This window comes from Phyllobates terribilis, unplaced genomic scaffold, assembly GCF_046119375.1.
Source record: "Phyllobates terribilis strain yellow unplaced genomic scaffold, ASM4611937v1 Scaffold_2__4_contigs__length_985480577, whole genome shotgun sequence".
Taxonomy (NCBI): Eukaryota; Metazoa; Chordata; class Amphibia; order Anura; family Dendrobatidae; genus Phyllobates; species Phyllobates terribilis.
In genome coordinates this window covers 833,625,945-833,639,249 of record NW_027362762.1, presented here as the reverse complement: position 1 = coordinate 833,639,249, position 13,305 = coordinate 833,625,945, and the positions used below count along the sequence as shown (strand labels likewise).

Genomic DNA, 13,305 nt, shown 5'->3' with positions numbered 1-13,305 from the left:
CACACACACCTGCCCACACACACACCTGCCCACACACACACATATACACACACACACATATACACACACACCTGCCCACACACACACACACACACCTGCCCACACACACCTGCCCACACAGACACCTGCCCACAAACACACACACACCTGCCCACACACACATCTGCCCACACACACACACACATACACACACACTCACCATCCCCCGGCTCCATTCCTCCTGCCTGCTCTCTTTTCCGGTGCAGCACTGCAGGCCGGGGCGCACTGCGTGACGTCACAGCTAGGAGACACAGCCGCGCACAGTGCCGTGTCTCCTAGCAGTGACACGGCCGGGCCAGCACAGGGAAGTTAACTGCTGCAGTGCTGGCCCGGCCGATGAAGAAGTAGCGGCGGCCGCTGCTGGGGGAGCGGTCCGGGCCCCCCCCCTCCTGCCACTGCTACCGCTTTGTGCCCCGGCGGCCCGTACATATAATGAGGGCAATCCGGCATTAGACACCCCGCCTGGAGCCGCGGGCCCCCTGCCAGCTCGGGGCCCCGGGCGGTCGCCCGGATTGCCCTCATTATAATCCGCCTATGCTCCAGTGTTTTAATGGTACATTGTGTTTGCTAACTGGGTAAGAAGGCTAATGGATGTTTAGACAACCCTTGCACAAGTATGATAGCCCAGCTGAAAACGGTTTGGCTGATTTGAGAAGCTATAAAATTGACCTTCCTTTGAGCTAGCTGAGAATCTGGAGCATTACATTTGTTTGTTCTATGAAACTCTCAAAATGGCCAGAAAAAGAGAACTTTCATGTGAAACTCAACAGTCTATTCTTGTTCTTAGAAATGAAGGCTATTCCATGAGAGAAATTGCCAAGAAACTGAAGATTTCCTACAGCGGTGTGTACTACTCCCTTCAGAGGAGAGCACAAACAGGCTCTAACCAGAGTAGAAAGAGAAGTGGGATGTCCCGCTGCACAACTGAGCAACAAGACAAGTATATTAGAGTTTCTAGTTTGAGAAATTGACGCCTCACAGCTCCTCAACTGGCAGCTTCATTAAATAGTAGAGGCAAAACGCCAGTGTCAACGTCTACAGTGAAGAGGCGACTCCGGAATGCTGGCCTTCAGGCCAAAGTGGCAAAGAAAAAGCCATATCTGAGACTGGCTAATGAAAGGAATAGATTAATATGGGCAAAAGAACACAGATATTGGACAGAGGAAGATTGGAAAAAAGTTTTATGGACAGACGAATCAAAGTTTGAGGTGCTTGGATCACACAGAAGAACATTTGTGAGACGCAGAACATCTGAAAAGATGCTGGAAGAGTGCCTGACGCCATCTGTCAAGCATGGTGGAGGTAATGTGATAGTCTGGGGTTGCTTTGGTGCTGGTAAAGTGGGAGATTTGTACAAGGTAAATGGAATTTTGAATAAGGAAGGCTATCACTCCATTTTGCAACGCCATGCCATACCCTGTGGATAGCGCTTGATTGGAGCCAATTTCACCCTACAACAGGACAATGACCCAAAGCACACCTCCAAATTATGCATGAACTATTTAGGGAAGAAGCAGGCAGCTAGAATTCTATCTGTAGTGGAGTGGCCTGCGCAATCACCAGATCTCAACCCCATTGAGCTGTTGTGGGAGCAGCTTGACCGTATGGTACGCAAAAAGTGCCCATCAAGCCAATCCAACTTGTGGGAGGGGCTTTCTCAAGATTACCTCAGCAAATTAACAGCTAGAATGCCAAAGGTCTGCAATGCTGGAATTGCTGCAAAGGGAGCATTTTTTGACAAAAGCAAAGTTTGAAGGAGAAAATTTTTCTTTCACATAAAAATCATTATTTCTAACCTTATCAATGTCTGGACTATATTTTCTATTCATTTTGCAACTCATTTGATAAATAAAAGTATGAGTTTTCATGGAAAACACAAAATTGTCTGGGTGACCCCAAACTTTTGAACGGTAGTGTATATAATCTAGTGTCAGACCTCCAGAATGGCAAAATAGCAGCTGAATGTGGTCCTTATGTCAGCAACGGCCAAACATTCTTAATTCCAGGACTGTATGATATTATACTGTCATGTGTGACATATAAATAGCAAGGCGTGAAATTAGTGCAAATAGAAGCTTATTCATTCCATAATATTAGTTGGCTATTAATAAGTGAATGATAACTATAAACCAATCAGGAGGTAGATGATAAGACTGTTATTTATGGGGTGTTGTGCAAATAGTGAAAAACTTGCATAATCTCTTTCATTATACACAAAAGTGTACCGAGCGATACAGAAAAATATTTTGATTTGAGAGTCCTCAGTGGTTGATGCCTTTTAATGGCTAACTGAAAAGATGGTCACAAATTGCAAGCTTTCGAGACTACTTAGGTCTCTTCATCAGGCATAGTATATCACAAAATCTGAGTCACATATTTATACACAATAAGACACAGAAATAATGCAATAGATGAGACAAGTGACATAAAGCAGAACTATGAGTATGGGAGAGGGATAAACAGTTGTGGCCGTAAATATTTAAATAGTTCATAGATGAGGAGTGTGAAAGTTTTATTGTCCTGTGATTGAAGTCTGGTCCGGGGCTTTGATGACCCCACAGGTCTGAGGAGCACATTCCTTAGTTGATATAGAAAGACATGAATCCATGTGACACATTCATTCTTGAATGTGTCAAAGTTTGTCATTAGTTTGTACTCCCAGACTTTTCTGTTACTCTGAGACTTGAAATTACCTTTTCATATTAGTAATTTCATGTCCATGATGCAGAGCGAGACAGTGACCACTGAATGCAAGTCCAAACCACAAGCCCTAATGTAGAAAAGGAGACTTTATTACCAGCTCTTACAAGTTTTGGCAAATAAAATGTCACATTTTGGTGCATGCTGCAGTATATTTATGTTAAAGTTTGCAAGTGATACATTTCAAATTCCTTTTAATTCCTCTGATGGTCCAAAAGAGAAATGCAAAAATATCTCTGCAATTTAAAGAGAACCTGTCAGCTCTCCTGACACATCAGTTTTAGTAAGTACTGGCATTGTCGAAATGGTAGCACCCAGTTATCAATTTAACCATATATTTCCAGGAGGACTAGCAGAGGACTAGCAGAGGAAATAATACTTATTTCAGAAAAGCTGACTGGTAACCTGTAACCTTGGAAAATTATATTTACATAATATATTCCACAGCACTTTACATTACAGTGGATACTTGTAAAGACAATATATTACAGAGTTACGCATAATTCAGATACCAAGAGAGTGAGGGCCCTGATGACAAGCTTACATTTCTAAGGAAATAGTGGAGCTACGAAAGGTAAATGGTAAAATGTGCTTTTATTGTATGATCACCAGCCAGTGTCTGTATAAGTACAAAATCCTATTAAGTGACTGGAGGATGTGTAAATAGATGATATGAGAGATCCGATTCTGAGGAAAATTTTGGAACGCAAAAAGGGAATAGTTAGATAAATGAGGTGAGGTGATAGACCAGTCTAAAGAAATGCGTTTTAGGGCATTGGGAATTAATCAAAATGCCTTGAGTAGTGCATTTCAGAGAATTGGTGCAGCACTCGAGAAGTCTTGGAGACGGGAATGGAAGGTTTGCATTATTGAAGATGTTGGTGTTAGGCTGTTAGCAGAACAGAAGGCATAGGTAGGGTGGTAGAGAGGAGGGAGGAGATGTAGGGTGGTGCAGAACTGTAGAGGGCTTTGTGGGTGAGAGTAATAAATTTGTATTGTATTCTGTAGCGGATGAGCAACCAGTGAAATTACTGGCAGATGGTGGAGGCATGGGTGTAGCAGTTTGACAAAAATATGATCCAGGCTGCTGGATTCAGGATGGATTGGAGAGGGAGAGTTTAGAAAGAGCGAGATGGATTAGTAGAGAGTTGCAATAGTCCAGACGAGAATGAATAAGAGCAACAGTAAGAGCTTTTGCAGAGACAAAGTTAAGAAGAGGTCGAATTCTAGAGATGTTTTTGAGGTGCGAGTGACTTGAGTGAGTAATCGGATATAGGGAGTGAAGGAAACATCTGAGTCAAATATAATGTAAAGACAGAGGGCAAGCTGCTTGTGAGTTATGGGAAGACACAATGATAGAGACAGCGAACAGACAATCACTGGTATTTTCTTGTAATTCAGGGGTGATGTCAGGTGAAGAACTGTATAAGTGGGAGTTATCAGCATAGAGATGGGCAAACCAACAGCAAATTTGGTTTTCAGTACGAATAGGAGTGGTGTATAGAGAGAAGAGGAAGGGGGCTTAGGACTGAACCCTGAGGAACCCCAACAGTAAGGGGAAGAGGAGACAACAAATGTTACAGTAAAAGAGTGGTCAGAAAGGTAGGAGGAGAACCAGGAGAGCGGTATCATTGAGACCGATAGAGCGGAGCATAGGGAGGAAGAACTGGTGATCCACAGTGTCGAATGCTGCAGAGAGATCCAAGAGAATCAGCAGGGAGTAGTGGTCATTAGATTTATTTGTTAGTAGGTCATTAGAGACTTTAGTAAGGGCAGTTTTTGTAGAGTGTAAGGAGTGGAAACCAGATTGTAAGGCTATGTGCCCACGTTGCGGACCTGAAGCATATTTTTTACGCTTCTCCCTGGCGGGAAAATCGCATGCGGATATTACATGCGGTTTTCCCGCCAGGTAGAAGCGTTTGTGAGGCGTCTTTGCATGCATTTCCGCATGCGGGTTATCAAGCACTTCTCCAAGCATCACTTGGAAAAGTGCTTGACAACTTGTTCAGAATGGTAAAAAATAAAAAAATAAACTTTATACTCACCTTCTGATGCATTCTCTGCCCCGTCCGGAGGCTTGAGCGGCTCACGCTGTTGTGTGCAGGACCTGCGGTGACGTCATTGAGTCATGTGGTGGGTCACATGACTCAATGACGTGGCAGGTCCTTCAGACAACAGCGCGACGGAGGGAAAACATCAGAAGATAAGTATAAACTTTATTTTATTCTTTTTTTTACAGGTTCTTTGGTACCCAGGTCTGGATGAGAGTCTCCTCTCATCCAGACTTGGGTACCACCCGCACATTGATTCCGCAGCGCTTCCGCAAAATTAATGAACATGCTGCGGATTTTTGACCGCAACATATACGCTGCGGAAAAATCCGCAGCATGGGCATTGACATTGCGGAATGCCATTGGGGACCATGGGGTGCGGATATACATGCGTTTTTCAAGCGTTTACGCTGCGGAAATTCCGCAGCATATACGCTTGAAAAACGCTACGTGGGCACACAGCCTAAGGCTATGTGCCCAGCAGAAATGCTGCAGATTTTTTCCGCTTTTCCCTGGCAGGAAAAACGCATGCGGATTTTACATGCGTTTTTCCTGCCAGGTAGAAGCGTTTGTCAAGCGTTTTTGCATGCATTTCTGCATGCGGATTATCAAGCGCTTTTCCAAGCGATTTTAGCATCACTTGGAAAAGTGCTTGACAACTTGTTCACACTATATAAATCCATGCAACCGGCATGGATTTATAGTAGTGTGACCAAGTTAGTTAAAAAAAAAAAAAGAGAAGAAGAATGGTAAAAAATAAAGATTCTACTTACCTTCCGATGTCCTCCCGCTGTTTTCTCCGCTCCGTCTGGTGTCTTGGGCAGCTCGCGGTGTTGTGAAGGACCTGCGGTGACGTCATTGAGCCATGTGTCAGGTCACATGACGTCATGGCAGGTCCTTCACAACACTGCGACCCATACAGCAGACCAGAGGGAGGGGAGAAAACACCGGGAGGACATCAGAAGGTAAGTATAATCTTTATTTTTTATTTTAAATTCTTTTTTTTAACAGGTTCTTTGGTACCCAGGTCTGGATGAGAGTCTCTTCTTCTCCAGACCTGGGTACCATCCGCACATTGAACCGTGTGATATCCGCATGTGCAGATGCAGTGATGCGGATGTCACACGGTCCAATGCAAGTCAATGGCGGCGATTACGCTGCGTGTCCGCAAAATTAATGGACATGCTGCGTATTTTTCCGCAATGATAATCTGCAGCCGAAGTTTCCGCAGCATGTGCACAGGACATGCGGATTATCATTGGGGACCATGGGGCACGTATTACCAAGCGTTTTTTAAGCGTTTTTGCTGCGGAAATTCTGCGGCAAAAACGCTTGAAAAACGCATAGTGGGCACGCAGCCTAAAGGGTCAAAAAGGGAGTTATCTGAGACCTACAGATATAGGGTTAATCTGCAGGTAAATAGCATTACAAAGCTACCTGGCCGAATTACTGAAAATGTGGCTACTTGGAGAAAATGAACTTATTTCCTTATGGTAGTCGCCGGCTTTCAGTCATGAGAGTGTGCACTGAGCGGCTTCAGTCTCTGCTCCCAGCACCGCTCACTATAATGTAAACACGCCCCGGCATTATGATAGCTCACTCTGCTCAGATGTGCTGCAGAGCCAACTAGTGATTGGACGCGTTTATAGTATAGTGAGTGGTGCTGGGAGCAGAGACTATAACCTCTCCGTGAACACACCCATGGCTGAAAACTGGCTGCTACCGGGAGGAAATAATTTCATTTTCTCCCTATAGCTGCAGTTTCAGTGGGGCAGCCGGACAGCATTGTAACATTTCAACCTATATCTGCAGGTAAATAATGTATTGCAGGCGAATGGTTCCCTTTAAAGTTCATTAAAGCTTTAAAGGTGCATGTACGCTGAGTTTTTTGCAGAAGTGTTTTGGAGCTAGTCTACTCTGAAGAACACCTGAAAAATCACAAAAAACACTTGAAAAACTTTTCCCATTTATTTCTATTTGTAATCGACTTGCTGGTCATATGTTCAGTTTTTTTGAGTGCTTTTCTTTCAATTAAGATTTATAAAAATGCCTGGTGGGTGAAAGAAAGTGCATGCCACTTCTTTGAAGCATCAGCTGATGGAAAACACTCCAAACTAGGCACTGTCCAAATCAGAAGGCTGCAAAAAAAAATTCAGGAAAAGAAAAAAAATTTGCAAAACTGCTTAAAAAATTCTTTAGAACTCCATCAGAAAATTAAAAACTTCTCCAAAAACTCTCCAGAGATTTTCTGAAAACTTTTCATTTTTGACCATCTTAAAAAACCCTGTGCACATAGCCTAAAGATTATTATCAGTCTGATCTTGTAAGCTGAATATTGACCAAATTGAATTTCAGTTTTTAGCGAGTGTTATGGGCTCACCTCGTGAGGTGGATTCTACAAGCCATAGATCAGAGAAAGCAACACAGACCAAAGGCAATGGACTTTGCAGATGGCATGTGGATCAGCGAGGACCAGAACTGGCAGACAAACAGAACAGGAAAACCAGAAGACACAGAGCCAGAAGAGTAGCCACACACACGGATTGTAGACATAGTCAGTCTACAGTTTGCAGAAAATTAATGGTTAAAGACAGTGTCATATGCTATTAGTAGACAGATGGTTCTTGGCAGTGATAAAGGCAGCAGTGATGAACAGGCAAACTGAAAACTTGCTTGTAAAGAAGATACGCACTGTTGCAATAGGGTTTGTAGTGTGAACAACACCAGAGAAGAATTAAATAGCATACAGCAAACGAAGGGTTAATCGGCAGGTCTGAGCCAGGAAATAATTGCAGATAGAGGAACAAACAGGAGTTTGCTTAAGAGATGACTGGCATCTGGGAGAACTGAATAGTGAGATAAACTAAAAAGAACATGGTAAATGACCAAAAGGCTTACAGAATGCTCAGACACACAACTGTCTGAGACAGCCTTAATAGGTCTATGGTGATTATGTCACAGGAGTTCAATGGGATGGGCAACTTGGGAGGGAGCAGAGTCCAACCCTGGAGCTGACATAGGTAAATACAGTGGCGACCAGAAGTTTTGCATTTTTTTTAAAGTGTGATTAAGTCTGTCTGGTTGTTGTGATGCCATTTTTTCTGGTGATGAATTGAAAGTGCATGAAGTTGTCATCATGTAAGTCCTTAATTTTAACCAAAATGCTTTTGAATACAGGTGTGGTCATTTAATTAAAGAAAATTAACTGCCAACAGTTTTGCATATCCTATTTATTTATCACAACATAGATGGTAATTCATTGTTTACAATGCCATAACTTAGTATTTTGTAGCTTAACCTCTTGCTTTGATTACTGCACCACCCTGACGGGGCACTGAAGCCACTAGGGGTATTCAAGACATCTTGAGGGATCTTGCTCCATTCCATTTGCAAATCTGCAAACAATTTATCTTTATTGCTATGGGTACGGGCCCCAACTCGTTGCCCTAACTCATCCCAAAGGTGGTAATAAGGGTGTAATTCAGGTGATTGGCTTGGCCATTGCAACAGGCGGACATTTTTCTTTGCTAACCAATTTTTGACTAAATTGGATGTGTGCTTGGGATCATTGTCTTGCTGGAATTTCAGTCCCCTGCCTACTTTGGCTGTACCATCTGGCATCATTACATTCTCTAGTATAGCCTTGTAATCCTTGTACATGGTAGCATTCATATTTCCATCAATTCTATGCAGACGGCCAATTTCAGATGTAGAACAGTAGCCCCAAAATAAAATAAAGAATTTTAGGCAAAATTTGACTACCCATGCCAAAATATGCAAAAAATTTGGCCCAGCAAATGTTAAAAACTAACACATAAAGGGATAAAACAATGGCAAACACAATCTTCGTCCTTACAGCTGACAACCATTTGCTTCTGGTTTACTAAAATCACCAGGAAAATTGCATCACAACAACCAGACAGAAGTAATCAATCACAGTTTTTAAAAAAAACAGCAAAACTTTTGGTCGCCACTGTACATCTGGTCGCAAAAGATCGTCAGATAAGCTCATTGATATATTTGATTGTTAATGCAGTCATTTTGCAGTCCGCTATTGTGAGACAGAGGCTGTAGAAGCCAAATGGTTCAACTTTTAGAGTTTTTTACAAGTTTGTTTTTTGTTAAAGGTACAAAGAGTACCTACCCAATAATTTGAATTTAAATAATTGGTAGTAGCTGATGTTTTCTGCAAATCAGTGGGGGTCCTGGGGCCTTTTCCAATCACTCAAGAACACAATGAAACACACACCTTGTCAGGCAAAAGCTCTCCACCTCTGTTTAAGCACACAAAGAGAGCAGTGTATGGGCTGAAAAGAAAGTCAATGGGGCCATTTCATCAAAGCTTTTATGCCAGGAAACTGGTGTAAAAGGTTTGAAATGTTGCAAAATTTTTGGGCACCAGTGAGTTGTGCAATAATTTTGCAACATTTGGTGTTTCCACACAAGTTTGAATCAGCTCCTCTGAAATGGGTGGAGCTATGAGGGTGACAGGACATGGCCATGCTCACCCATAAAGTGACTGCGTTTTGCATGCCAAAAATACAAGTCTAGTCTCTGACTGGAGTGGCATTTCTGGTCCAGTGTATGGATGCGCATGTCACTCAGAAGATATACAGAATTCATTAAGTGGTCTCTGCCTCTTAATAAAATTGCCACCTTCTGCTCCAACAAGACTTGCATTACACGAGCATGCAGTAAGCCAGTCTTGATGAATCGCTCTCTATGTGCTCATTTTCCTTTCTGTATACAGGCTAAAAGATTATTGAGGGAGCCCTTAAGATGCTGTGTCCACCCAGATTCTGAATATGATTGCTTCTGCCTAACAAGCCGTGTGTTTCAGTGCAGATCCTGGAGAAATCAGTGGGGATATCCGGACCTGGACCACCAGCAATCTGCAGAGCATGTCAACTTGTACTTATCATTAAAGAAAAAAAACACAAAACAAAACCTGTCATCTCATCAAAAGTGAATATTTTCTGCTCTTATTTTTTTCATGCTGCTCCCTTTTGCATTCCAATTTCTTTTCTTTTAAGGTCATTTTGATTTTTACGTTTTTTACAAGGCGGAGTGGCTCATAGGATAATAATGCAGAGGAGCTTAAATACATGCCCCCAGAAAATCCTGTGAGTCACACCCCATTAGTAAGGAACATAACAATTAGCACTGAATAAAAAGGCTCATATCTCTGGAATCACATAGTGAATTTAAAAATAAAAATGGATTATTCGGGAGCAGCGTGATTAAAATAAGAACAAAAAGATGGACATTTTTGACCTGTAACAGGTCCTCTTTAAATGCATGCATTTGGGGCTAAAAGTAATTTTTGAATTTTACAGACTCTTTGTTTCCTGGCACAGTCAACTTTAATGTGGTATGTGATGATTAATCTGCTGGGAGGATCTCAGAAAAAGACAGATAAAAGCTACAAACTCCCCTTCAAACTGTCATAGCAGTTTTACCTGACGGTCTCTAAGTTAACTCATTCTGAAGCCAACTATAGAAAGTGTAAGACAGAGGCCAGAAAAGGTTAAAGGTGCAAAATTTTTAATGAAACTCAATTGTAAAAAAAATATACCGTATGTACCTGGAAAATCTGAATACTGTGATGCGAAACCACATGATATTAGGTGCATTACACTTTGGATTAGGTGGGAGGTGTATGACTCTAAAATGAAGTCCAAATGTTGAGATGAGCTCTGGTAGCAGGAAGGCCATCTTCTGGCAATGGCAGTGGATCACAATTTAGGACTAAAAGTGACAGTTCAACATGTATGATTTAGTAGCTGGCAGCCAGTTTTATTGCTTAAAACAACATGAACCTGTGATGCTGAGTCACTTCTCACGGACAAGACGTGAGTCAGGGAAGGCAAGGAGTCCAAGGTCAAGAACCAGGAGGGTACGTCATAAACAGAGGGAAGAGACAAAGGTGTAATCAGGTCATAGTCTGGGGTCAGAATTCAAAGGTCAGAGTGGATCAAGGCAAAAGGGATTATACAAACCGGTAGTCAAAAGACAAATCCAAGGTCCCGCAACAAACATCAAAATATCAGAGATCAGAGCACAGAGCAAACACACCACTGAGCTGAAAGCTACGACTAGCAGTAATCTGTGACTGACAGCTTAGCTAAGTAGCTGAGTAACCACTCAGAACAGGGAACACCTGAAGGAAGCTCAGCACCTCTCAGTCTCAGATTGGATGGCTAAGCTGTCAATCAAAATACCGACAGCTCAGCATGCATACCCCTGCACTAGATTGGACGACTGAGGTCTCATTCACCAAACTGACAGCTCAGCACGACCCTGATTCCATAGGGCAGCAAAACTGTCACTGCATCCAAGACACACTGAGCGGTGGAATTGTGACAGTACTCTCTCTTCTGGGGGGCCACCGTTCCCCAGGTTTCCCAGAAAACCTAAGATGGAAGGCCCTGACCAAATGATCAACCTTCGCAGAATGAGCCAGAACACAGGATCTCTCCTCGGGTCCATATCCCCTCCAATAAACAAGATATTGGAAGGAATTTTTGACCCACGATCATCTGCACCTTGTATTCTAAACCTCCACCAACAGAACTGAATGAGACGGGGACAAGACAGAAAACACCAAAGGGACGAATTCTTTTAACAGGGATCTGTGGAACACATTAGGGACACGAAGAGACAGAGGAAATTTTAATCTAAAGCAGTGGTTCTTAACCGGGGTTCTATCGAACCCTAGGGGTTCGGTGAGTCGGTCTCAGGGGTTCGGCGGAGCCTCCGCCACGGAGGTCAAGACACACCCGACTCATTGAGTAAATTCCTGATGACACACCCCGCTTGGCCATCACTTGCTGCAGATGATCACGTTACATTAATTGGCCAATCAGTGCTGCGGGGAATTTAGTGTGCTCAGTAATCCATACTAACTATGTCGAGCAAAAAAAGAAAGTGGTCGGACGAATATGTACAACATGGATTCACATGTATCTCGGAACGTGATGGGAGTCAGAGTCCTATCTGCATGATTTGCAATGCCAAGTTGAGCAACTCTAGTCTCGCACTGGCAAAACTGAAGGAACACTTCTTGAAGCTGCACGGAGATGGGGAATACAAGAACACAACACTTGCTGAATTCAAGGTGAAAAGAGCCAGATTCGATGAAAGGGCCACTCTGCCTGCTCTTGGATTTGTACCCGTGAACAAACCGATCCTCACCGCATCGTACGAAGTTGCTTACCTGATCGCAAAGCAGGGCAAGCCGCACACCATCGGTGAAACACTGATAAAACCAGCAGCGTTAAAGATGGCGAATCTGATACTCGGAACAGCGGCCGGAGGTAAATTATCCCAAATTCCTCTTTCAAATGACACCATCAGTGACAGAATAGAGTGCATGAGTAAAGACATCTTGGCTCAAGTAGTCGCAGATCTAATTTCAAGTCCGGCAAAATTCAGCCTTCAACTCGACGAGACCACAGACATTTCTAATCTAAGCCAGCTTGCTGTTTTCGTGCGCTATGTGAAAGACAACATGATAAAAGAAGAGTTTTTATTTTGTAAGCCTCTTACAACAACAACTAAGGCAGCCGGTGTGAAGAAGCTTGTGGATGACTTCCTCAGAGACAACAATCTTTCATGGGATATGGTTTCTGCAGTTTGTACGGACGGAGCTCCAGTCATGCTGAGAAGAAAGTCTGGTTTTGGTGCGCTAGTAAAAGCCGATGCACCACACATCATTGTTACGCATTGTATTCTGCACAGGCATGCATTGGCAACAAAAACCTTGCCTCCAAAAATGGCAGAAGTATTAAAAACTGTAGTGGAATGTGTGAACTATGTGCGAAATAGTGCTCTGAGGCACCGCATCTTCAGTGAGCTGTGTAAAGAAATAGGCTCTGAATTCGAGGTACTCCTGTACCATTCTAATGTTCGGTGGTTATCCCGGGGACAGGTGCTGAATCGTGTTTTTGCCATGCGTGTGGAATTAGCCCTGTTTTTGCAAGAGCACCAACATTGTCATGCAGATTGCTTCAAAAATCCTGAGTTCATTTTCATTTTAGCGTACATGGCTGATATATTTGCAGCTCTAAATAATCTCAATCAGCAGATGCAGGGTGGTGGAGTCAACATCATGGAAGCAGAAGAAAACCTGAAGGCTTTTCAAAAACAAACTACCGTTATGGAAATGACGAACAGAGAACAATAACTTCGCAAACTTTCCCCTTCTGGATGACTGTGTAAGTAAGATCGAAGATGTGTCTGGAATCGGAGACATTTCTGTATCCATGGAACTGAAGCAAACAATTGCCACGCAGTTACATGAGCTTGCAAAGTCTCTCGACGGATATTTCCCTACAAGAGAGTCATATCCAGCATGGGTGAGACAGCCGTTCACGTTTGCTGTTGAGACAGCAGATGTCAATTCTGAATACCTCGACGAAATCATTGAAATTCAGCAGAGCCAGGTTCAACAGCAACTCTTCAGAACAACAACACTCTCAACGTTTTGGTGTCGACAGTTGGAAAAGTACCCAAT

At 43.0% G+C, this 13,305-nt stretch overlaps 1 protein-coding gene across 1 annotated transcript; it reads left to right on the top strand.

Moving 5' to 3' along the window:
- Window positions 1–11,697: 11,697 nt before the first annotated feature.
- On the top strand, window positions 11,698–12,975 carry LOC141247981 (protein FAM200C-like). The gene has a single exon (XM_073669311.1). It carries the CDS (start codon window positions 11,698–11,700, stop codon window positions 12,973–12,975), a length of 1,278 nt encoding a protein of 425 aa, XP_073525412.1.
- Window positions 12,976–13,305: the final 330 nt, after the last annotated feature.

What these genes read in the sequence shown, in the direction of transcription:
- LOC141247981 (XM_073669311.1), top strand. Translation starts at nt 11,698, where the DNA reads ATGTCGAGCAAAAAAAGAAAGTGGTCGGACGAATATGTACAACATGGA.